At 42.9% G+C, this 27,129-nt stretch overlaps 1 protein-coding gene across 1 annotated transcript in view; it reads right to left on the minus strand.

Annotated features, from left to right (window-relative positions):
- Nucleotides 1-25,270, minus strand: part of Slc24a3 (solute carrier family 24 member 3) — a 480,001-nt gene extending 454,731 nt beyond the window's left edge. Inside the window, exon 1 of the mRNA XM_051183243.1 lies at nt 24,649-25,270. Coding sequence (XP_051039200.1) covers nt 24,649-25,078 — 430 coding nt within the window. The 5' untranslated portion in view covers nt 25,079-25,270. The remainder of the gene's footprint in view (nt 1-24,648) is intronic.
- Nucleotides 25,271-27,129: the final 1,859 nt, after the last annotated feature.

The raw sequence follows: 27,129 nt of genomic DNA on the forward strand, positions 1-27,129 counted from the left end.
GGGAATCATCCTTGTAAGTGAGATCATGACCAAAGGGGATGCATGCTCAGAGCTGTCCACAAGAGAAAACTATCAGCATCTCTATAGCCGTGAAAGAAGCAAACTAAGAAGGCCCTTTACCCTGTGCTTTTCTCCTTGCTGAGACAAAAAATATCTGGCAAGAACAACTCAAGGGAAGGTTTATGTTTACTTATAGTTCAAGGGGATCTACTATGGCTGGGAAGGCATGCTGGCAGGAGCAGGAGTCAGCTGCTTCATTATTGGCAACCAGGAATCAGTGACAAATGTTTATGTTCAGCTACCTTCCTCCATTTTACCATTTCATGCATTCTAGGACCCCATCCCATGGACTGTTAAGTCTTCCCATTCCAATTGGAAATCTAATCTAGACATTCCTTTCCAGACATCTACAGAGTCTTGTTTCCTTGGTTATTCTAGATCCTGTCAAGGTGACCATAATTAACTGTTACAATGTTATTAAGAGCTTAGAAAACCAAGATATGAGGGCTGGGACTGTCTAGCATAAAAAGGAGTCACAGTCACTGCCAAGGATATTATATTCCCTGAAGAAGAGTAGGAAGGATTGGATGGGGATGAGAAAAAGAGAACCTTCTTCCTCCCCATCTCCATACATCAAGTTGGCCAAATCTACCCAGAAGATGTAAGGCAAAGATGCTAGGAAATACAGTTTCTTTCATAGAGTAATATGGAGGAGAGGTGAACATGCATAGGATATCCTAGGAAACCACTATGACACTAAAAAAGGTAGTGGGCCTTTTTTAAAAAGTTCCCATAATAACTGAATGAATAATAAGTAACTTATCAAATGTAATGCACAGATTGCTACTGCCTAAATACAATGAAATACCATATGTTTGCTATGGATAAATAAATTGTACAAAAACCACACCCAAGTGAATTTGGTGTGTTTTCTTCACAGTAGCACAAGTAGTTACTACAAGTAGTGATGGATGCTCTTTAATACAACTGTGTTGTTAAATATCATTATATGTGTGTATTCAGTGTATATATATATATATACATACATATATGTCAAATATATATACATATATATGTTATCACATTGTGCATCTTTAATGACAATAACTTATATCTGTTGGTTAAATATTTTAATATAAAAAATATTACATTGAAAAGTGGATCTGCTATATGTTGGATCCCAACCCTGACAGTCAGGCCTTCCCATGTTACTCTTTGGGGGACTTTACATGGGGCATTAGGAGCTTTTTGCTTACACATGACTATCTTCCCAGTGGACTCTAGCATCTTGAGAACAAGCACTGTGTCTAAGCACTACTACCTTGGGACCAGGAATAAGCTGTCCCCACCCACAAAGTCAGCTCAACTACATTAAATAACAACCAAGTGGTTCCCTCTCCCAAAGAAGCCAACTACTAGAGTAAGGTGTCAACTAACAGGAGTTAAGTTAGGTTATAAAATAAGGCACACAATAAACATCTCACAGCTCTCACAGCTTTTTTTTTTTTTTTTTTTTTTTTTTTTTTTTGCGTAGTACTTTCTGTGTGCTGTCATTTGGTTTGTCACCCAAGGCTTTTGCTATCAGATCCACAAATATTCCTTGACCCTACAGACTATGGAATGGGTTGGGCATCAATAGTGCAGGCTTAGAGCTGAATGATGGAGGTCTCATGTGTAGGCAACATGGATCCACTTTTAGGTAATGTGAGAGGAAGAGGCAATGAAAGGATATTCAGCATAGGAATGCCCCTGCCTCCAGCACATCACTGCTTCAGGATACTGTGTGATGTGTCTAAGAATCAGGATGAAATAAAAGACATATAGGTGACAAGATCTAGAGCTGATGAAAGATAAGGTAAGAGTATACACAAGAGACAGCTGAGGGAGAAACACTATGAAAAACAGAAACAGAATCAGAGATCCAGCTTCCAGGGTGTGGTAAAGACACAGGAATCTAGGATACTCCGATATTAAAACCAGATAACCAAACAGGAAATAAACCTAGTTCAAGAGGCCATTTCCAAAAGTTTTTCTTTAGCAATGTTCACACTTAGAGATGGAGACAGAACTTACAAGTGAGCACTCAGGTTTACCCTCCACATTTCAGGGACCCAGAGCCCCCTATACACACTAGAAGTCTGCAAAAAAAGGAGGCCAAGCAAACATATAGAAAGAATGCAAGTGCATGCGCTAAGAGCAGCCCTTCCTGAGCAGCTCCAGCTCCAGGGCAGGGTCTCCAGCCAGCAACCACCTAGGCTGAACATCCTGACAATGCATGTTTGGTCATCTTATGTTCCTGAAGGAACACCATTGATCTTTACTAGATACCAAAGGGTTTAAGAAATGAGTCAAGTGTTCTATGGGTTAAAAGCACTTAAAGAATGAGAATGTAAAGTGAACTTCTCAGTGTTTAGCTCTGTGAGAGATTCACAATAAGGAAAAGGCTATGGTGGCTCTCAAGCTGTCATAACATACTTCAGATTGATACTTACTTAGGTCTCAGAACTATGCTCCCAATTGGATGGTGTCTATCACCACACGGATTGGGATCAAAGACCATGGATGCATATCAAAATAAAAGCCACACACATAAGTGGCAGACTAATTGTGGCTGTTGTTTCTTCCCCAGGTCCCTCATAAATACTTGGTTCAGTACCTCATTTCAGGATGTACCTATGAACCTACAGTTCCCATGAGGTCAGCAAAGGAGCCATTCCTGGGAAATTCCAGAGTTAATCCTGTTATCCAAGAGGTTAAAGAGACCCGATCTCCATTTTACGTGGGCCTATGGCATAATGTCTTGAATACCTTCTGAGAAGGGCATTCTTCATGGTGGCTAGAAATCAAAAAGAGAAACCAGAGGGGCCAATGATCCCAGCATCTCCTTCCTGATGATTCATCCAATGACTTAACTCCTTTGCAATAGTTCTGACCACCTAAAACTTCTAGTCTCCAGGAAAGGACCACAGGTCTGGGCTAAATCTTCAAACTATGTGCTAGTATTCAGGCAACTGTACTGGCATGCCCTTGGGGTTCTGATGGAATATGTCCTCAGCTGCAGCTACTGGGGCATCTTTTAAAAGAGCTCTGCCCACTTCTCTCTCTCTCTCTTTCTTTCTCTCCTCCCCCCCCCCCACCTCTCTGCTTCTCTGCCTGTCTCTCTGCCTAACTCCCCCATTTTCTGTTCTGTTGTTCCTGTCCCTAGAGGCTGGTTTCTCCCTTCCCCTCTCTTTTTCCCATTCCCTCCCCCCCCCACCAGAAAAAAAAAAAACCCTTCACATGAGCTCTGTTGTAAGCCATCTTTCTCTCTTGAGTAACTTTTTAAATTACAACACTATGAGCCTCTGCCGTACAGTCTAGATCCAAACTATAACAGCCATTCAAAGACAAAACCATGTGCTTATTTAAGTTAGGAGGGCAAAGGGGAACATTCTGTTCCCTGGCTTTTTAGCAATTCTTTTCACACATCTTTGATGCAACATGAGGTCATGAAGAACCAAGTTTCCTAGTTCTTTACAAAGACTCAGCAGGCCAGGGTGGGACCCAAGAACCTGCATCTACTAACAAAGCCCTCAGGAGATCCCAGGGGATGCCAACTGCTGTCCCTGGGATCTCACTTCGAAAACAACTGACTTATACAATGAGCAAAGATTTACAGCATATGGAAGGAATCTATTCAGCCATACAATCTCAATGGCCCTGTGAAATCAACAGAAAGTCACATTTACAATGGTAATTCTCGGAAAATAAAAATGAATGATGAGTCAAGGCATGCTTGAGGGCAAAGTGATGCCGCTCTGGCTGTAAATTCTTCTGAGAGGGAAAGTATGTCCTACACCATCCGGTAGGCTAGAAAATTCAAATTAAAGATGGAATTTGAGCAGTGTAATGTTGTGAATGCAACAACAGCTGAACATACAGGCTCACATTTTACAGATGAGGAAATCAAGGATGAATGTGGAAGACTACTTCCAGAAAGGGATTAGAACTCCTGCCTCCACACTCTCTGTCCAGTACTTCTGTTCTAGGCAATGTCACTGAATTAATTAGCCAAGTTTCCTATGGCAGAAACTGTAAAGATGCAAGAGCAGAATGATCCCAGTCAGTCCTGTACAACAGCAACATAAAAGATTTTACTCCTCAACTCTCCTAAAGAAAACCTTCCTTCCATGCAGACACTTGGAATGTTCATCAGGAAAGAGTGCCAGGCAAGTGTGCTTCCTGTGTCTTCCCTTCCTCCCCGCCCCATTCATACTCCACTCCCGAAATGATAAAGTCTAAGTGGGGAAAAAGCCCACAAGATACACTTACAGCACCCAGACACGCACATAAGCATCCTGACCCAGTCGAACAAGATGCAGCCATTTATGCTTCCCTTGGATCTAGATTGAAAGGTCATGTTTTTGCCATCTTAGACAAAATGATTGCTCAGATCTGTCTTAGCAAGACATTCTTCTCTCCCCCTAAGGACTGTTGTTTTTAATTCAACTAACGCTGCATGTTTGTACAACAATGGGGAGGCTGGAGACATCATTTCCCCCACCCCAAACTTTTATTGATCTTTGTAAAATTGAGGCAAGGGCTAAAATTGTGTTTTCCTTCAGATTTTTCATCCGAACGGCAGGCAGTGTGTGAGGAAGCCAAAGCAGCCTTCAAGAGGAGCAGATAAGGGAAGCAAAGTAGCTACTGGAAAGAGGAAGTATGTCACATGACACACTGGAAGAAGATGCCTCAGCCTGATATCAGCCTGATGCTTTGCCTTCCACACTGGTTGCTCACCTTAGCCTTCTCTGTGCTCCCTCCAGTTATGCACATATCCCCATCTGTTAGAAAGCTTCTGGAGATGTCTACTGAAGAACAATTCTAGGAGAAGCATAAGCTGAAGTTGAAGAGGCAATATGGGGACACTTGACAACAGGTGCACAGGAAACTGAACAGCCAGTCAAAACCTCTACAGTGGGTGGTCTCCTGGACCAGGTTCTCTAGTGTGTGAAAGTCCTGCAACTCGTCAGCATGACTGATAGCTTGACTGGGCAGTTAGGCCTGTGGAATTACTGCAAACACAATGGCTAGCGAAAAGATGAATGGATTCAAACTGAGCCATGAACAAGTGTTTAATAATAGCAACAAAATACCCCAACAACAGGCACAATTCAAAGAATCAACCACAGATAATTATGACCAATCTATTCAACTGAATGATCAGTCTGTGAGTTGGAAAATCTTAAAGTATTAATCGTATTATTTATTTATGCAAGGGTGCCTTTTCTTAGGGAGCTGGTGTTCTAGTTTGGGGAAAGTAACAACTGAAGGAATAATAAATGTATAACCTTCAAGTAGTTACACAGAAATGTTAACACAAAAGGTCCATGAAATGTGCATATAGTCAACCACACAGACCTCTGGCATCTACATTTAAAAGTTAGACTGTGGTCAGTATCTGAAACATAAAGTACAGGAGTTTCTGTTGCTACTCTAAGAAATTAACATAACATTGGTGCCTTTGAACAGCCTCCAATTTTACAGTTCTGGAACACAGAATCCAAATCAGGTCTCGACATGCCCAACACTATGTTCTTTCTGGAAGCTGCAGGACAGAATCTTTTGTCTTCTACAGCTCCTAGATGCTGCCTGCAGTGCCTGGTCCCCTTCCATCTTCAAGTCACAAGTAACATCCCTCCTACTTCTGCTTGGGTCATCTAACCCCCTTCTCTGACTCAATGTCTCCTTCCTCCCCTTTGCCAATAAGAAGCTATGTAATGACACGAGACCATCTTGAGGATCAATACAATCTCAGCACTTCAGGATCAACTGAATTCCACCTATAAACTCACTTCTACCTTAACAGCCATGCAGCAGAACAAAATGACAGAATTTAAGGATCAGGACACAGACATCTGTGAAGGACCATTGTTAACACCTATCATGCTAGGTGTGACAGATAATTTTAGTTGTTAATTTGGCTTTTTTTTTTTTTTTTTTGGAGACAGGATCTTGCCATAGTGTTTACTATGTAGACTATGCTAGGCTCAAATTCACAGAGATCTGCCTGCTTCTACCTCCCTAATGCAGGAATTAAAAATGTATGCCACCACCCCAGGCTATCTTAACTATATCTTTAAATTAGCTATAGCACAAGCCTCTGGGCACTCCTGTGAGGAGCTTTCTAGATTTGATAATTTGGAGTAGGAAGACATACCATAAAATGGAGACAGTCTAGAAAATAACCCCACGGACAAAGGAAAGCTTTCTTTTTAGCCTGCTTACTTTCACTCTTGCTGGCAAGTTTACCTCTTCTGTGACTGCCACTGCTACATTTCTTCACTGATGCTAGAATAAGCGTCTTCATCTTGTAGAATAGACTAAAGACAGCAATTCTCCAAGAATCCTCCAGGCCTTCAGCACTAATCATGACTGGTAAGACACTCATAACAGTGGACTGGACAATTAATGGATTCTTGATCTATCCAGTTTGAGACAGCCATCATTGCACTGCCCAGACCATGTAAAAATTTTTAAAAATAATATATATTATAAATAAAAATATGTGGCATATATTATTTATTTTTCCTATCAGTTCTGTGCCATTAGAGAACCCTCAATAGCATGCTGAGATAACATTTTTGTCTGAGTCTCCATGTTTAGTGATCTCTGTCTTCAGAGATACTTAGAATAGGACAGTGGCCTTCAACCTATGGGTCATGGCCCTTTTGGGGTTGCATATCAGATACTTACATTACAATTAATGACAACAGCAAAATTACAGTCATGAAGTAGTACCAGAATAATTTGATGGTTGGGGGTCACCACAGCATGAGGAACTGTATTAAAGGGATGCAGCATTAGAAAGGTTGAGAGTTATGGAATAGGAGAAGCATCCAAACAGCTTTTAATTAAGTGTGAATTCAAAATGACCACTGACCTTAACTTGGATGAGGGTGCCGGGGCCTCACCTGCACTTCTGTGGAGATAATTTCCTTTCTAATGAGCAGACATTTTCAAGCTGAAATGAAGACATATTCTGGAATATAATGTCAGCTAGCTAGTGGCAAACAGCTCCTATTTCTCCACATCCTCAATGATTAGGATATGGGAATACATAAAAAAGATGCTGAGTGTGAAAGCCCTAAGACATAAAAATGGGATGTGACAGGTGGACTGTGTAGAAAACACTGACCCCCAGGTGTAAACACCAAACACAGAAAAATGCAGGCTTTGTGACTGAAAGAAGCTGATTTCAAGGGCACCTCATTCCCCTTCAACATAGCATTTTAGAGTCATCTATTTAGAGACCCTATTTCCTGGAAATGCAAATTAACCAGGCAGAAAACAGGATGCTGATATATTGCTTTCCAGAGACTAAAAGAGAAGGGATGGAGAGCACCAGAGAGCGGTAAACCAGCGAAGATGCAAAATTTTCATACACTGTCTCTGGTTTAAGAACTAGGAAGATGCTTTCTTTTCTCCATTGTATAATTTTAGAGTCTTTGTCAAAAATCAGTGTTTGTAGGTGTGCGGGTTAATATCAGGGTTCTCAATTCAGTTCCATTGGTCTTCCTGTCTATTTTTGCACCAATACCAAGCTGTTTTCAGGACTATAGCTCTATAATAGAGCTTGAAGTCAGAGATGGTGATGCCTCCTGAAGTTCCTTTATTGTACAAGGTTATTTTGGCTATCCTGGGTCTTTTGTTTTTCCATATAAAGTTGAGTATTGTTCTTTCAAGGACCTTGAAAAATTGTGCTGGGATTTTGATGGAGATTTCATTGAGTCTGTAGATTGCTTTTGGCAAAATTGTCATTTTTACTATATTTATCCTACCTATCCAAGAGTATGGGAGATCTTTACATTTTCTGGTATCTTCCTTAAATGCCCTTCCCTGATAATGAGATTGATGACTACCTAATATGCCATCCTAGAGCCTTCATTCAGTAGCTGATGGAAGCAGAAGCAGACACCCACAGCTAAACACTGAGCCAAACTCTTATAATCCAGTTGCAGACAGGGAGGAGTGATGAGCAAAGGATCAAGACCAGGCTGGAGAAACCTATAGAAACTGCTGACCCAAACAAGGGGGAGCTCATGACCTCCAGTCTGATAGCTGGGAAATCAGCATAGGACTGACCCAGATTCCCTGAAAGTGGTGTTAGTTGGGAGGACTGAGCAGTCTATGGGGCCTCTGGTAGTGGATCAGTATTTATCCCTAATATATGGATGAACTTCGGGAGTCCATCCCACATAGATGGATACTCTCTCAGCCTAAACACATGAGGGAGAGCCTAAGTCCTGCTCCAAATGATATGACAGACTTTGAAGACTCTCATGGAAGGCCTCACCCTTCCTGGGGAGCAGAAAGGGGATGGGATGGGTATTGGTGTGGAGAACAGGGGAGGACAGGAGGGTGTGGGAACTGGGACTGATATGTAAAATAAGCTTGCTTCAAATTTAAATAAAAGAAATTACATATTTTAAAAAGGAACTAGGAAGAATTATCTCTTGATGAAAATAATAAAGAGAATGAAATCCCAACCACATGTTCACAGCACTAGGCAACAGGAATAGACTTCATAGTAGAGCACAGATCCTCAGACACTGGACAGAAAAAATTTGATCACTATAAACAGCAAGGCTAATATTATGATGGAGTTGGCTAATTTAGAGGTGAACAAGGCATAAGATGGACAAAAGAAATGCAACCATAAAGCATAAAGAGAAATGAAACACAGAAGACAGGAGTCATAGTTGTACTGAAAGCCAATAACCAAGAAGAAAAATAATTCAGAGGTTCAGAGCTGGGAATGATGGTTTATACCTTTAAGTCCAGTGCTAAGGAGGTAGAGGCAAGTGAATCTTTGAGACTCTGAGGCCAGTCTGGTCTACATGTCAAGAGCTGGGCTAGCCAGGGCTATATAGTGAGAGAATCTCAAAATAAATAAATAAATAAATAAATAAATAAATAAATAAATAAATAAAACAAACAATGATGATTGACATGAAAGACAAACAAATGGTTTTCTGGATTACAAACAGTTCATATTTTTAAGAATTGAAATAAAGAATAACTATGTTATAATCCACAGACCCAGAGAGGCTAGTTAACAAGAAGAACCCAAGGGGAGACACATACATCTCTCTAGGAAGAAGAAATAAAAGCCATCTCCTGGATGAACCAGGGCAGGTAGCGATGTGAACTTGAGGGATCAGATTAGGGGGGGTGGCTGGATGGAAGAGTCTTGAAAGAGATGACTGGAAAGGGGAGACATTTTGGGGTCAGGACTCTACAAGGATGATCTCAGCTAAGACTCCTGTCAATGGTGTATACTTAGCCTTAACTGGCCATTCCCATGATCAGTTTGTGACTATCCCAACTGTCATCAGAGAGCCTTTATCCAGTAACTGATGGAAACCCACAGCCAAACATTAACCTAAGTTCAGGGAATCCTGCTAAAGAGGAAGAAGGATTATAGAAGCCACATGGGTCAAGGACATCACAAGAAAACCCACAGAAACAACTAACCTAGCTCAGAGGAACTCGGAGTCTGAGCCAGCAACCAGGGAACTTGCATGTGATCAACCTAGGCCTTCTACATACATTTGATAGTTATGTAGCTTGGTCTTGTTGTGGGACTCCTAACCTTGGAAGCAGGGGCTGTGCCTAATGCTTTGGCTGGCTCTTGGGAACCTATTCCTCATGCTGGATTGTCTTTCCCACCCCAAATACAAGGGTAGGTGCTTAGTCTTACCACAATTTAATATGCCATGTTTTGTTTATAACCATGGAAGACCTGCCCCATCTGAACAGAAACAGAAGAATGGATTAGGGCAGGGGCAACAGGGAAGAGAGAGGGAATAGGATGAGAAGAGGGAAGGGAAACTTTGGTTAGGATGAAAAAAAAATCTAGAGGACTCTGATTCTGGGCCCACACCATGAGGCTGAGTTTCAAAGGGATGGAACTGAGCCTACTGTAGCATTTTAAAGTTTTACTTTGAAAACTGTTAATAATGGTCTTACAGCATTAATTAATACAATACATCTTTCTCATACTAAGAACAGCAACAGTTTCTACTCTGATTTATTTTTAACATATTCTGAGTTAATCTGTGGACCTTCTATTTTTCATTCATTTATTTAACATGTATCTACTGAACAGATTATATTTAAAATATGGGCATCTTGACTTTATTATCACCTCTGGTACTCTGATACTTACAGTCTTTCATCCTCCTCTTTCCCATGGACCCTTGTGCTCTGAAGGAAGGGCTTTAACAAAGACATTTGGAAGAATGCTCCAAAGCCTCTCACTCTCTGCATATTGTCTATTTGTGGGTCTCTGTGTTCGTTCTCATCTACTGCAAGAAGTTTCTCTGATGAGGGTACAGTGAGGCCCTGATATACAAGTATAATGGAATCTCATTAGAAGTCACTTTATTGCTATGTTCTTAAGCACAGCAGTTCTCAACTATAGGAAAACACAAGTTTTTTTTACAAGGCAAAACAGTAACAAAATTACAGATATGAAGTAGCAATGAAAATAAAATTATGGTTGGGGGTCACCACAACATGAGGAACTGTTTAAAACTGTATTAAAGGGTCACAGCATTAGGAAGCTTGAAAACTACTGCTTTAGAAGAACAATTATATGTACGTAATTTAAAAATTTTAAGAATACAATGCAGGGCCTGGGGAGATGCTTAATGATTAAAAGTGCACACAATCCTCATGCCCTAGTGCACAGGACATGAGTTCGGTTCCTAGCATCCACATCAGGCAGTCTAGTTCCAGAGAAAAGGATGCTCTCTTTTGCCCTTCACAGGCACCTGCACACACATGCCATACACTTACACAGAAAAACATACACATAAATAAAATAAACCTTAAACAAAATAACACGTCATGAAAAAATATTTTAAAGGTATATGGAATGAATCGAGGGCAATGGTAAATAGTACACAGCAGAATGACTTTCACAGACAAATGCAAGAAAGAAATGGGGGAAGTAATCATGACTCCCAGCTAACTTCCTTAAAGCCTGGTCAAACAAAACAGCACAGTAGGGGTGAGAGAAATCTGCACTGCAAAATGCCAGTTTTCCAGACACTATTTATAGATTTTCCCAATCCTAGAGAGATTTCATGGAAATTTCACAGAGATTCTAAAGTTCACTTAGAATGATAAATGGATGATAACAGCAAATGACTTTCCAAAACAAGAGGACAGGAGCCTCACCCTGCCAGATAATTAACACACTAATAAACTACAGCATTAATTAATGAGGAAGTGGAGTAAAATAGATGTCATAGAAGCAGCCAGTGGCACAGGGAGAATAAACACTGACTGACGTGATTCGAGAAATGCGTGGGTTAAGATGATTCCATAAACAATACTCGAATCAACAGAGGTGATTCTGCTCGCATCTTCAGCTCAACGACCTTAAACCTCAAGTGAAGCACAGAGGCATTTTTTTCAGTTAGATCATACAGGTAGGAGTGGGAAGAAAGACAGGAAAGAGTTTGTGGAATAAATATATGATTGAGATTCTGAACCTGAGAATAAAATAATGGAAAAATATAAGCAGAAAGAGAGAGGGAGGGGGAGAGAGAGAAGACAGAGAGAGAGAGTATGAACTGGATGAAAAATGATACCAATATGCCATAAAAACTTCTGAGAGGATAAAATATACAGAATACATGTTAAACCCTTACTCATTATCGTTTAAATGCTATCATTCCTCTAGATAGAGACACAAACCTGAGTGTGGTGACTCAAACTTATAATCCTGACTTGGGATTCTTTTTCTCAGAAGAAAAAAGAAAATTGAGATTACGAATGAACAAATCTTGTCCACAAGGAAAGAGAATGATATAAATGGATAAAGACAGAGGGGAAAGGCAAACAAAGGTGGTGAGATTACAGTCTCCTAGAACACACTGAATGAGGACTATGTAGGTGCTCAGACATAGCTCAGTAATAGAGCACGTGCAGAGCATCCATCAGAGGCTTTGGATTTGACTCCCAGTACTGAAGAGATGTACCACACAATAATTATAACACTCACTTTTGGCCACTGGAGCTTGAATCCAACGCTCTCAGGCTCAGGCTCTCATCTCAAACCTGTTCACATTCCTGGAAGCTGACAGAGCAGTAACTATGAGCCTCTCCAACAGACATGTCCGTTAACGAGGAAATAACACTTTGAAGATTCCAGTCAAAGAAACTGTCAGATAATGGCAAAGATTTCTTGCTCAAGACTCTCACCACAGACAGCCCATGGAAAATACTTCATGATGCCAAATAGAGAACCTAAAAATGCCAAGTCTGGGGGCAGGGGGTGCACATTTCTAACACCAGCCATTAGAAGACAGAGGTAGGAACATCTCTACGAGTCTGAGGCCAGCCTGATCTACATAGCAAGTTCCAAATCAGCCAGGGTTACAGAGTGAGACCCTATCTCAAAAATAAAATATCTGCAGATAGAAACCCAAATGATTCAGATATGACAAAGTAAAAATCAAAGGAGACAGTGTGGTATGTGATGGGATTCTGAACCAGACAGGCTGGGTTCTAACCGAAGTTGGTTACAAAGAAACCCTGCAAGCTTCAATAATTTACTTCTTTTCATGTGTGTGTCCTGTTTTCCATTGCTTGTAAAACAGAGAGAAAATGTTTCCCATCCCGTAGGGTTATTGGGTTAGGGTAAAGAAATAAAGACAGAAAAAGTACCTGGAACAGTGTCTCAGGTGTGCCGAGTGCTCCAGAATCAACAAAGGTGGCATGAGTTGTATGACAGGTGCATACACCCATAACTCCTGCACTTAGGAGGTGAGGCAAGAGGACTAACACGAGCTACATAGCAAAGCTCTCTCTCACATACACAAAATGCAATTGTATTACCATTATGCAGACGTTCAAATTACATCTTAACTTTAATGTCATGGAGAAATGCTGATGACAAGCTAAAAGGGAAGCTCTGTCAATTCCAATCTTTTCTAGCAGACAGAAGAACAGGGGGGCATTTTCCAACGCACTCTGTGGGCCAGTATTACCCTGACAGCAAAACCAGACAAAGAAAGGACCAAGAAATAAAGTCATGAACTATTTTCTCATGCAATCATAACATAAAAGTGCTCAGTAAAATTTTAGCAAAGCAAATCCAAGAAATATAAACTTCAAACCATTTCTTGAGTTACTGTCGCCTATTTTTGGTGTGAAAGACTGGCTCTCTGTTCAAAAGCCATTCCACACAATCCATTCTGCATAGCCATTATATGTAAATTGTCTAAGAGAAAAAGCAAAGGAGCAATTAATTCCTACAGGAAAGAAATTTGACAAATTTCAATGTCTGTCCCTGATTTAAAAAAGAAAAACAACTTCTCATCAAATGAAAATTAGACAGGAAATTTCATCACATCATAAAATATAACTATGTGAAAACTACAGTAAACATATTGCTTAAACAGTTTATGACTAAATTATTCCCTCCTAACATCAGGGACAAGTCATAGGTGACTATTCAAATAGCATTATACTAAAGAATCCAACAAGTGTAACATGTGTAACATGATAGGAAAAATAAAATATAAACCTAGAACTGAGTATTTATAAATACTTCCATTCATAAATACTTAAACTAAAAGCAACTCAAGTACCTTACAACAGGAAATGGAATAAACCATCCAATATGGCAAATGGAATGTTACTCAGTCAAAAGAAGTGGACATGTAAGCTCCTGATTCAGAAGACAACTTAGATGAAGTCATGATAAAAGAAACAAACTGAAACTATTAGAGTGTTGGATTCCATTTGAAAAACATTAATTTTTATAATACTTTTCTTTTGAGACAAGTCTCCCTATTTAGCCTCAAACTCATGACCTTTCTGTGTACACTTCCCCAGCATTATCATAATATGTGTGTGCTGTTGTATTCTTAAAAACTCTGATGGCCGACAATAGATCAGGGTAATGGATGAGAAGAAGACATGACTACAAAGGGACAAGTTAGAGTTTAGCAGGGAGAGTGAATGCAACTTTAAAATTAAGACATTTATTTTTAAATTAAAAGTGTAAGAACCAGCAAGATGATTTAGTGGGTGAGGACACTTGCCCCTAAGTGTGTTAACCTACTTTGACCTCTAGGACCCACCCATATGGTGAAAGGAGAGAACTTAATTTTTGCAGTTGTCCACTCAACTCTCCATCTATTCTGAGGCATGAACACATGTACACACATATGTACATACATACATACATACATACATACATACATATGATAGGGTTTTTTTCCTATTTAATGATCTAATGGGTAGTAGTGGCACATGCCTTGAATCCCAGCATTCAGGAGGCAGAGGCAGGCAGATCTCTGAGTTTGAGGCCAGCCTGATCTACAGAGTAAGTTCCAGAATAGCCGAGGCAACAGAGAGAAAACCTGTCTCAAAAAACAAACAAAAAATTTAAAGATCTAAGCCACTATATATGGTTTGATCTCAATTTTGACATGCTGAAGGGAGGAAATAACATAAGAATGAATTTGCCTAGATTTGTTTAAAGTGGATGCAATGAGTTTACTCTCTATACACAGCCCAAAACTATCTGTGATTTTAAACATCAACCTGAAATGCCACTCCAAAGGCTATATGTTTGATTTTTAAATCCTACATTGCTAAGGTCTTAGGAAGCTCTTCTTAGCAACTGGTGTTCAGATCAACATGCAGAAATGTTACAGCAAGGGCGAAACAAAGTTGGATAGTTATAGGCTCGCACACTGCTGACAAGAAAAAAGAAAATAAAACCCATGGCCACTCATTTTCCAAAGAGCCCATTATCCTACTGATTACATCAAGATAGAGGGATCTGAAACAATAACATAAACTCTTAGAAAACAGAGTGTCCTGGGGGCTAATGCTCCAGCTTCAGCATGTCTCTTTACTTGCTACATGAAGCAGCTCATCCTGAGACTCCCCCTTTTTTTCCCATGGACTAACTGTCCTGGATGTTGAAAAGTTTCCCAGGAGATTCCAGCACTTCAGCAGCATTTCAGACTGTGAGACGATTCACCAAAAGTTGATCTTCATTCATTATGTTCTCCCCTCCTTAACATTGTGCTGTTTCTCAAGTGGCTCTTTTTTTTTTTTTTTTTTTTTTTTGTTTTTTTTTTGTTTTTCAAGCAAAAAGTGAAATTGGTAATTTTCTTTCATGTCACTTCTAACCAAATCAGACATTAAAAATCAGTGGCCTAAGTGTGCCTCCATGTCTCATAGTCCAGAAAACAAATATCAAGGAAAGCAGCATGGGAAACCCCATGGGTAAAAAAAAAAAAGAAAAAAATGGTCCATTTATCTGAAGAAGCAATTTTCATGCATCCTTCATTCAGGAATACCATGCAAGTGACATAAAATAACTTTCCATTAAGAAAGTCCTCAGCAAGCCAAACACAACCCTCCCCCGGCATTCAGCTTTCCATATACTAGACTGGTAATCATAGGAAGCTATCCACATCTTAAATTCCTCAAATGTAAATGAACTTGGAGATCCTTTCTCTGGCCCAGTGTATAATAAAAATTTTGGGCAGAATGTAATAGAATTGGTGGTGATTTCCCTTCATCATTTAAATTGTGATTTTTTTAAAAGTTGACTTTGAGTATAGGTCCTTTTGCATGGAAGGGTATGGATAGTGTCATAAGAGGAACCCTTCTCCATTACCTTGCTGCTGGTGGTAGACACACAAACCCAGACGAGTTATACTGTGTAGAACCTGGCATATTTGCACGCTCACACACACACACACACACACACACACACACACACTAGTGCATGTACCTGCATGTACAATAAAAGAGAGTCAACCTGGGTAAGAGAGGTGGATGGGATTGATGTCACCATCCTCCTGATAATATTACACCACAATTTTGCAAAATACTACAGTGAAGCTAACTAAAAAAAACATGTACAATAGAGTCCGTGTTTTGTTTTCCAATCATATGCCAATCAATACACTCAATTAAAAAAAATCAATTTAAAAAGGTTTTCCATTCCTCCGACTCACCCCTATCTTTAGTTTCCTTTTGTGTAGCGGCTAACATTGAAAAGGCAGTAAAGAGGCCAGATGATTTAAATAATGAGGGATGGTCTTGGTTCTGTCATCAAATAAGTTATTGAACCCCTTCACAGTCATGATTGGGAGGACTAAGACCCTGAGTCAGAGAAAATGCTTTTATTGAAGAAAACCTCTTCTTGCACTGGACCCCCTGAGGGAACATGTCTCTCTGCTGATGGCAGGACACGGGGATCTTTCTCTAGGAAATCCCTGACAAACACGGAAAATGAGACACACAGAGCCTTTCCTACTGACATGGCCCAGTCAGATGTGCTCCCAGGGACACTCACCAGCAAGCCCTTCCTGTGTCATTACAATGATCTTTGCAACAGCCCCTCCTAAACACAAGGCAGACACAGACACCAAAGTTCCCCTGACATTTAAAGACACTGGTAAGAAAACCAGAACAACATAGATGGACAAGAACCATTTATTTAGTCCAGCAAAAGAAAGGGAATCTTTAAAATCAACACTTGCATAGTCAGAGGTGGGAGAGATGATGAAGATGGATAACATACGAAGGAAATACGCCCTTGGGAATGAAAGCCAGTGTAAGAGTTGCAAACCTGGGACACAAGATGGTCCAGCATGTGAAAGCACTCACTGTGGCATCCTGGTGACCCAAGTGAGATCCTCAGAATCCAGTAGAGGTTGAAGCAGAGAACTAACTCCATACATTATCCTTTGACTCCACATGTATGCTTCACCTGCACACATCGTACATGAATACACGTGCAATAATGAATACCTGAGTAAAGGTTTTGTTAAGGGAATGGGAAGTTCTTGGTTAAAAAATATTGTAGACAGGCTGGAGAGATGGTTCAAAGATTATGAACACTGGCTGTTCTGCCAGAGGACCTGGATTTGATTCCCAGAACCCATATGACACCTTGCAACTTTCTGTAACTCTAGTCCTTGGGGATCTACATTTCTCTTCTGGTCTTCTCACGCACCAGGAATACATTGTAGTGCACAGACATATGTGTAGTCAAAATACCCACATGTGCTAATATAAATAAACAAATATATAAATGACATTAATCAAAATCAAACAAAAAGTCCTAAGCAATTGCAAATGACTGTAATCTCAGCACTTGAGGGGCTAAGGCAGAAGGATCTCAAGTCCAAGGCCAGCCTGGGCTGAATAATAAAACTTATCTCAAAACAGACAAAATAAAAACTCATTCAAAATGGTGAAAGAAGTAGGGATGAAAGGTAGATTAGAAGTTGCTTTCAGGGACTCAGGCATCCAGTAACTGCCAACCCAGAAAGGGAGTGAGCAAGGATGAGGACATCACAGAGTGGAAGTTCCTAGGCCTGAGTGACATTCATTTCCAGATTAGAAGAATCTGGGGGAAGACCTAAGAGACTAGACAGACATGTACCTACACTAGTCTTATAACTCACTGACACAGAGCAAATAACACAGAAGGAACAAGGCAAGTGTTTTAGGAAAAGGAAACAGTCTAAACACAGTTAAAAACTGGGACAGCATCAGACTCCTTAGAGGCATCAATGAAAGAAGGATATCCAAGCAACATTATCACATCCCCAAGGAAATTAAGGACCATCCTAAGTTATCTCCCTTCTATTTTAAATTTAAGGCGAGCCTCAAAATCCTAACCCTCCTGCCTCTGCCTTCCCAAGTACTAGGATTATAGTTGTGTAACCTAAGTTATGAGCCCAAGCCATCTGACACTTGGGTTAAAATAGGGGTCTTCAAACATGCAAGGTATCAGACCTGTGCTTTCCCTACCTTATTACAGAGGCACCTGGAATGTGTGAGATCCAAAATAATTGAGGGAGTAAGCCAAGAGTGATACATGCATGGCTTCTAAGAAGACAACTTCCAGGGGAGAGTTGAGAGATGTGACTGGCACAAATCTGAGGGGAGGTGGTGAGATGACAGCTGGATAGCAGGCTTACCACGTAACCAGACAAGAAAAGGCCAGAAGAATCTGCATGAAGAAGCAGAACTTAGAAAACGTCAGTATACATATGAAGATGAGAATGAGGCCAGGGGAAGAGAGTTTGGGATGAAATTGTGGCTAAGATTTACAAAACTAAGAAGAATACTGATTTATATCCTGAAGAGAAAAATTGAGTTCAGTGTATTTCACAGCTCAGTGACAATGGGCCTTCACATAGCCATAATACAGTGAGTGTTGCATATGAACCTATACCATTGGGGTTCAGTCTTGGCTGCTCATTGGTACCAGCTGTATCACTCTTAACAACAACAACAACAACAAAACAAAACAATGTCCACAGCATACTCAGAAGCATTCCATCAATGTCTCTAGGTAAGATTCAGACACAAGTGAAGCCCAGAGTTCCCTAGGTGACACTGCAGAGAAGGTTGAGAAACACGAGCTCACCAAAGAGATAATTTAGATAATTTTCACCTTCTGGTATACTCCTCACAAGTCCTCATCTGTGGTTGCAACTGCTAATGATCCAGATTTTCAACTATCGGCTTCATGTCCCACCAGCTCACTAACTCAAACTATCCCAAAATGAACACTTCCCATTCTGTCTAGAACATAGTATGATTGACCTCCTGGTGTGGACGTGAAATGACAGTCAGATCACCAAGGCCTCCCCACCACCCTTTGTTCTTTCGTGTCCTCCAGGGGTTCAAATTCTGGTGGCAGACCAGGTCACTAAAGTAAAAATGCCCCTTTCTAAGCCAGCACAAAACAGACATGCACAGGGAAAATGAAGAGGAACACTCAATACTGCAAAAGCTACCAATGGGAAATGCTCCAAACTGGGTAGGAGCTGAGCTGATTTTATTTGCTCACCCTCTCAGGAATACATAGCTACTGAAAAGCAAAGAATGATTGCATGGTTTAAATAAGCAACCATCACTGGTCTTTCCTAATCCCCAGAGTTATCTTCTAACCCTAAACTCCAGACTAAATAGCCAAACAGCTCCATGGCCCACATTTGGGCCCAAGTCCACTAAGATTTTACCCAGGGTTCAAAAAAAAAAAAAAAACATGTGGTTGCTCTAACCCTATAAGCACATGTATGGTTCAAAACAACAACTTAGCAACACAGCCTTCTTGTTGTAGTTAACTACGCTTGGGTCCATTAGCTTCTGCCAATCTTTAAAATAAAAATGACATCTCATTATTTTTAAATTCCAATCTCCCGCTTCATAATTAAGGGTGGAAAATGTTATTTGTGGCTATTGGCCATCTGAAGTTACATCTCTGTCAGTTGCCTGCCCACAATATTTTCAGTTTTCTAGGAGTTTGTCTTTCTAACTCATTTCTGTCCAAGTCCCAGTACCTCTGAAGCTCCACAAGCTCCCCCAGAACACCCTGCATTCCTCAATTCATATTTCCAATGATTCTTCAAACACTCAGTGCCCCTCTTCTCACAAGGCCCGAAGACCGATCCTGAGTGTCTACCTAAGATACCACTGTCATCCCAGCAACCAGCAAAACGACTGATTAAAGAAGGTATAGGTAAGTAGAGATCCCTGGATCTGATGCCCTTGTGATCTTGGAAGGACACCTTCCAAGGAATCCACTGAGAATAATTTCATAAAAAGACAACTAACAAAGATGATGATGGGGACAGGGAAGCCACCAAAGAATGGTGATACCTAACACTAGCAACAGTAAGGAGCATGGCCAATCCCAAGTCAAAACCAGACTGGAAACAGCAAGTGGAATGCTGGAAGTCCACAGCCCATCACCCCCTTGGTTCGTTCACAGCAAACCTTCCCCAACTTGAGTCTTCAATACTTTGCATTCTCAGATCCTACACAGCAGGACCTTGTTTGAAACTATTGCAAGCAATGAATAAAACTGGCTGTTAAATAAACTCTACAGAATCTGGGAGTGGTGGCCATCAACCAGAAATCCTCAAATCACTCTCTTGAGATCATAACCCACTTGCAGTATAACTCTGGGGACATTTTTTTTTGAAACCCCTAGACCTCAGTTTCTCCATTAGGGCAGTCTATGTAATATCCTTCCCTCCATTACCCAAACACATACACGAAGATTTTCTTCGTGCACATGGAACACTCCTTATAGAAACGAGAGTTGCCAAAGTCCTGAGCTATCAGCCAACTTCCACCAGGCCCTGGAATTCTCAGCAAATAGTTAGTTTTGCAATTCTTTTGGCTTTGCCAACCCTCCAGGGTAAAAAAAAAAAAAAAAAAAAAAAAAAAAAATCTTTGAGGCTTCGAAGGAGAGGAAATCTTTGAGAAAAATCTGGGTTGATGAGCAGCTAAGAAAAGGCAGGAGGAAAGAAACACTTCTATATATGTTCGTGCGGAAAATAGAAAAGGTTTGAAAGCAGCGTGTTTCTAAAATACCGCTTCTATGAAACGAGCCTTCTGTTATTCCTTACTCCTTGGCTGACTGAAAAAGGCAGGGTGATTCCCAGTCTTGTATTCCTCTCTGCCAATGCTGGAAAATGCAACCATATGCAGTTTTGACCCAGGCACCCCAGGTTCAAATCCTACCACTATCCAACTGATATGGAGCACAGCCCGCCACTTTCATTCAGCTCAGTGCATTCCAAAGGAAAAAAAGGGGGGGGGGACAACATCAAATTTACAGGAGGAGAAATTATGAAAATAAGCACAGGAGAGCAAGTAGGGTCCTAAAACCTGGTGGGTTTTTTGTTTTGTTTTTGTATTTTTATCAGAGACATTGAAGTTCAGAAATCAAAAGTACTTCTCCTATCTATAACAAATACATTTTGAGCTCCTATTATGGGCTGGGTGGTGGGGGTGACAGATGTCAGAATAGATCATAGGGTCTCTGACCCCCTGGAGCTCAGAATCCAGTGAAGAGGAATGACCAAACAAATAGATAGCTGCCGACTTTGATAAACATAATCAACAGAAAGCAGTGTTTTCAGAGAACGCAGTGGGGAATCTAATATAGTCCAGAAGACCTTGGCGTTGCAGAAGGATTAAGTAACTGCAGGGTGAAGGATTGGCTAGTTGTGGTGGACACAGCAGGGCAGTGGGACTGTCAAGTTGCCCGGTCTTGCACTCTTCCCAGCCATGACTTCTGACATAATGGAGTAGAGAAAAGCCACCCAAACATGCCCATCCAATTTCCCAAACGAAAGCATCCATGGGAAGAAAAGTTAAGCAGCTGTTTTATAACATCTTTGGGGATAATTTGTTAAATAGCAATAGTAATTTACATGTAAATATGTCTCTCTATACACACACATGTTTGTGCAAATATTTATTTATATTTATATTTTTTCTTAGTGACACGCTGAGAACTTTCTAGAGATGATATACATAATTGTTCCTGAGTTAGAACCCCTACTGGAGAAAGATGGCCATGTAGTTCATGCCATGATAAGTGAAACACTTCTACACGACTCAGTATATACAAAAGTAATTCATTCTTGTGGCAAGAATAAATGAAAACCCTCATTAGCAAATCTAACACCTTATTTAAATTGGCTTTGAACACAGAGATCAAAAGGGATATCTTCATCAGCAACAACTAAATAGGACACTAGAGCCTGTGTCTCCCCTGCTGAAGGCTCACGGGAATAAAGACTGTTTGCAGATGAGGTGGACACACAGGATGTTTGTTTGGCACAGTGCCTGGCACTCAAGATGCCCAAACTGCAGTTATTATTATTATTGCTTTTATTGTAGTTAGAATTAAGAATTCTCTTCATTCCAACACTCACTCTTCCTGACCTAAATTAAACAATCCTCATGCCCTAGCTACACAGGGGAAAAAAAAAAAAAGAACCAGTATAGATTCTTTGATATATGTCTTCCAACCAAATACTGAGCACAAAAAAAAAAAAAAAAAAAAAACAAAAAAACAAAAAACAAACAAACAAAAAAAAAACCTTTACACAGTAGAACCAAACTTTTTAGTATATACCCAAATCTGGATTTCCTTAGAAATCAAGAAAGAGATCCCAGATTCCATGATTATGTAATGTAACTTCCACAAGTCTCTGAGGGTTATCTTGTTATTGTTACTAATTACCACATGCTTTTAAAGGTAAAATACTAACTAACTTTGGTCATTAGAGACATACACCCACAATACCATATACACATCACCGTGCAGCACCCCAAAGCAAGGGACACAGCTGGGAACAAAGAGCCAGGTCACCTCAAGTTGGTTTGTCCCTCCACTCTTCAATTCCTATGTGACTTTATCCAATCACTCTGTGAGTGCTAGTGTCTTTAAAAATGGGGCAAAGTTAGGAACCTTTTGCCCGTGCTGAAAGTATATTCTGTAGAGCAGTCCCGAAGTTTTCAGAGTAAAAGTCACTACTCCGATGTTTATAATGCTGAATGGCAATTCCCCAAGCAAAAATATCACTGGAAGATCTCCATGCAGTAATTGATCTGTTTAAAATTATCTTGCAAGGAAACTATGCCTTGCTGCTGCAACACGGCTGTGCATCCTCTACTGAAAACAGCAGCATCTAATGGAAGAAAGGGGGACTAGAGACAGAATGAGGACCAGCAAGTCATGGAGTTGGGCATTGGGGTGGAGAGGATCAGCAGAGCTTGGGTAACAGGGTCCTTAGAATTGTTGGGTTTCTCGCAGCTAAGTCTTTCCAAGGCTGGGAATCAGGGGTTCCTAAACTAGACATTAACATGGGGGGGGGAGCTAAAGGAGAAGTGAGAATGAGAAAGAAAATATAAAAGATAAATAAGAAAAAGGTAGAGATGAGGGTATGCTATGGAATAAAATCCCAGTCAGTAGCACATGGACAGAAACATCATTGTCAGGGAAACTACTGGAAAATGAAAGTCTAGTCATCAGGTTGTAAGTATACAATGTGTGATACCCTATCAGCATCTGGTGGTGGTGGTAACAAATTGAAGCACCTACAATTGATCTGCTTCAATGTATGGGTCACATTCACCATGGGGGGGGGAGCTGTCTTTAATGTCCTGGAAAGTGCTGAGAAGCCTGTCACTCACAGGGCCCCAACCTGTAGGGAAACAGCCACCAAGTAATTGACTTGGAATAGCTCTTGCCAAGGGAGGCATAAACTATCTGTTGGCTTTCACTCAGAAACACTGCGAACCCTCTTAGTGACAGTCAGTGGACATTGCTTAGCAGCTCTGAATCTGCCCTTGGAGAGAAGTCTCACTTCATTCAAACAACACAGCCCCCTCCCTCGTGTCAGCATCCAAGGCCAGACACTCTGAGATTCAGAAGAGAGTCGCCAAGTCTAAGGGCTTCACTGAAAACCGGGACTGCCTCTCTCCTATTACCATATATGATGAAGTCTGTAAGAGAGATCGGCTAAGTCTAGAATGACCCTCGAGTTTCACCATGAAACACTACACCAACCAATGTGAGGGAAATCCTTTTCTTGATTGATGGCATTCTTTAAAATGTCACCGTTGCTATCAAAATGCCTTTATTGTGTGTTCAAAGAATCACTTATCAGATCTGTGTCTATCTTAACAGTATAGCACATATCTGTAACTGCTTTATTACACCCACAACCATTTATTTGCCTGCAAACCCTGACACTTGAAGAGCCAAGACACAAAATCATTTTACAACCCCCCCTCCGCCCGAGTCTTGCCTTTCCTTGGTGTTAGTTTGTTCTTTTACACAGCTGCATCCCAAAGTTCAAATGGTTTCCAATAGACAACTGTTTTGAGCACATTTCTCCTCAATGTCTATTTTAGCTCCAGAAAAGCCAAGGGCAAAGATAAGACCAAAGCCGTTTGTGTGTGTGCCTGTGTGTGTGTGTGTGTGTGTGTGTGTGTGTGTGTGTGTGTGTGTGTGTGCCTCTGTGTGTGTGTGTGCCTCTGTGTGTGTGTGTGTGTGTGTGTGTGGTGTGCGCGAGCGCGCACCACCAGCCAAGGCACCAAGAAAAAGTGGACAGCATAGAGTGGTCCATCCATCCCCAACATCAAGTCCCAGGAAGAAAGCAAGCCAGCCTTGAGAAATGAATTCATGTGTTCCTGCCTAGCAACCCTTTAAGAGAACATGCCCATTCCTAAACCCTAGCTAGTAGCTATCACTTTTCCTGTCTGAAGTTCCCAGCACCTGTTCTTGGACCTCAACAGTGGCAAGGAGCATTCTCTGCCACCCACCCCACCTGTTCTGTGTGGAGAACACAACACGTGGAGAACCGGGTATGAGCCGGTCAGCCAGCCCTGCATGCCCTCAGCAAGCCAGGAGTACAGGTGGTTGGTTACCTGCACTGGTACCGATTGCTGCCAGAACAACTTTATGACTGGCCTTGGTAGTGAAAGGGTTCTTGCTTAGGGTGACACTCCCAGCCGCCACCACCACCACCACCACCACCAGTCCTCAGGCTGTGAGGAAGGGGCAGAAAGCAAGAGTCACAAGTAAAGGTCTTCAGGGTGCCCAAGTGGACTGGCCACTCCTCCACGCAGCAGTCCTAGAGCCCAGACCCCTTCCTTCCCAGCCTTGCAAGGGACCGGGTGTCCTCGTGCTTGCTCAGTGTGGCCGGAGCCCAGCGCAGCTGGCCCGAGCCGAGCCCCGGGAGCCTGAGCCGCTGGAGCCGCAGCGCCCACTCGGGGCAGGCGGCGAGCACTCACCCTTCTGCTCTCGCAGGCTCGACAGCGACCAGAGCAGCAGCGCCACTGAGGCCAGGAAGCAGAGCTGGCTCAGCAGAAGGTCCCTCCGGCGGCGGCGGCGGCGGCGGCGCGCGCGGTCCTGGTCGCCCGGCGGCGGCATCCTCGAGCGGCCGGGCGGCGTCCCGGGCGGGCGGCGTCCGCTCGGGTCGCGGGCGGCCGCGGCGGGGACAGCGGCGGGAGGCAGCCCTGCGCGCAGCAGCCGCGCGTCCTCGCTGCGTTCCCACCCGGCCGCCGCCTCCTGCTCTCCCTCCTCCCGGCCGCTGCCCGTCTCCACGCCGTCGCCCTCGTCGCTATCGCTCAGTCCCTCCTCCCCCGCCGCCTCCTCCTCCTCGCCGCTCGCCCGCGCCGCCGCCTCCTGGCGCTCGGGGTCCCTCTCCTGCTCGCGCACCATGGCTCCCACGCTCCGCGCCCGCGCTCGGCCTGGGGCGGCGGCGGCGGGGGCGGCCGGGAGGCGGGGGCGGCGGGGGCCGGGGAGGAGGAGCGGGGAAGGACCGGCGAGAGGAGGGCCGGCCGCTGGCTACCCTGAGCAGGCCCTGGCCTCGGGCTGCGAGAGCGCGTCGCGGGGTCGCCCCCCTACTCCACGGTCCACGCGCGGGGAACTCGGAGCCGAGCGGCGGCCGGAGCGCGCCAGCAGCACGGGCGAGCACCGCTTTCCGTAGCTCGCAGGGGGTCGACGGCAGGGGGTGGGGTGCACGGGTCGGGGGCAGCGCCCGGGATGCTACGGGTTTCTGGCCAGCACCGCGGGGAGGGGGCTTAGGGAGGAGACTAGGCTGCGGAGGGAGACCAGTGCACAGTCCTTCAACCCTTTGGTGCCCAGAGAAAGCGGTGTGCGAGAGGCCAGCGAGGCAGGATTTGGATAGACAGATCTCCACCAAGGAGGATTCGCCTGAAACTTTCAGAGAATAGGAGGGTTTCCTTGGCCCTTTTCCATCCGCTGCCTTCAGCTAGAGCGTGAGTGTGTGATAGGTGGCCAGTGCCTAACCACTGATCTTGTCTCCTCCCGCTGGCCTCTGGGGTTCCCCTCTGCCCCCTGGTGGGGATCCCGGTGAGCCATGCTGCTCAAGTTCTAAAAAAAACTGGCCTCCTGGGGGCTTTAGGCTTATTAGGGGTGTCCTGGCTCCCCCCTCTGGCTCAGGTTCACATTTCGCTCTCTGAGGAACTGAATTAAGTCCTGTGTGTTGCTGAATCTAAGGGAGACCTGGCAAGATCCTTGGGACGGAGTCTTTTGGACTTCTACAAAGATCATTAGCCTATCTCATCCCCAAGATTAAGCCCTAGGCCCCCATTCTCCTAATTCGGGTTCTTCTACCCCTGTCTATTTAAGATGTGGAGGCTGATGTCCCCAACTCCATCAGCAGCAGGTGACCATTAACAGGACACCAAGTGATGCCGGAAGGGCTCACTCCCCATGCTTAGACTCTCCTTGCCCCCCACCCCACCCCGGTGCCTGCAGATTGGAAAACAAACAATCCCAGAGGAAGGGAGGAAGTGATGTATGTGTTTTACAAGTGGTGCTGAAAGTCTAAGTCTTATTCTAAAAGGAATGGCCCTAGAAAACAAATATATGGCTTGGATGGGTGTGTGGAATCTCTTGTGTCTGCACAGTGTAGTCCTGGGAGGTTGGAGGGAGGAGGGAACCTCTGTACATGTCTTTCCAAGCACAGGTCACAAAGGACCCACAGAATCAGCAGTAGATGACCTCCCACCCCACATAATGTCAGATGTTCCCTGACAACATCTGGGGAAATGGAAAGTGGTCATAGTTGGCTTCCTTTCCACAGAAGGTCCATTACACAAAGAGTGGGGGCTGGTGGTGGGGGTGGGGAGAATATTTGCTTCCCATGCATACAGTACAGTTTATTCCCTCCTACTCTCCTCCTGGCTGCCCCAAGTACAGCACACCTTCCCTGAAATGCCTGGGTGAGTTTACCTTTGCTTAGGTGGCCAGGCACCAGAGGAGAGATTCAAACTATTCAAGTCCATCCAGGTTGGAGTGTCATGGAGAATTCTCCAGTTAGGCCACCTCCATCAAGCATTCTGAGACCCTTGAGGAACTCAGAGTAATCCAACTTGCTAGGGAAGTCATTCGTATGGTGTCTCTAGTGAAAGATAGGAGTGAGAGGAAGAGGGGAATCTGGAATTTACTGAGTCAGAGAGTGAACACTAACTCGTCTTGGGACAGAAAATGCCACAGACAGAAGGAACCGTGTGATGTGGGCGTGGGTAGGGGGTATGAGGAAGGGAAGGAGGACAGTTGGGGAAGACTAGGAACTGGTGATTCCATGGGAGAAAGAGGAGACTCCTGTGGCCCAGAGAGAAAACTCTGCTAGTTGATACTTATTTTGAGAAATCTCAGAGTAAAAGGAGGTGGGAAGGTAAAACACATTGAAAGATAGCTTCTGGAGCTGCCAATCAACACTGGGAGGGGAAGATAGGGCTCTC

This window comes from Phodopus roborovskii, unplaced genomic scaffold, assembly GCF_943737965.1.
Source record: "Phodopus roborovskii unplaced genomic scaffold, PHOROB, whole genome shotgun sequence".
In the NCBI taxonomy this organism is placed as follows: domain Eukaryota; kingdom Metazoa; phylum Chordata; class Mammalia; order Rodentia; family Cricetidae; genus Phodopus; species Phodopus roborovskii.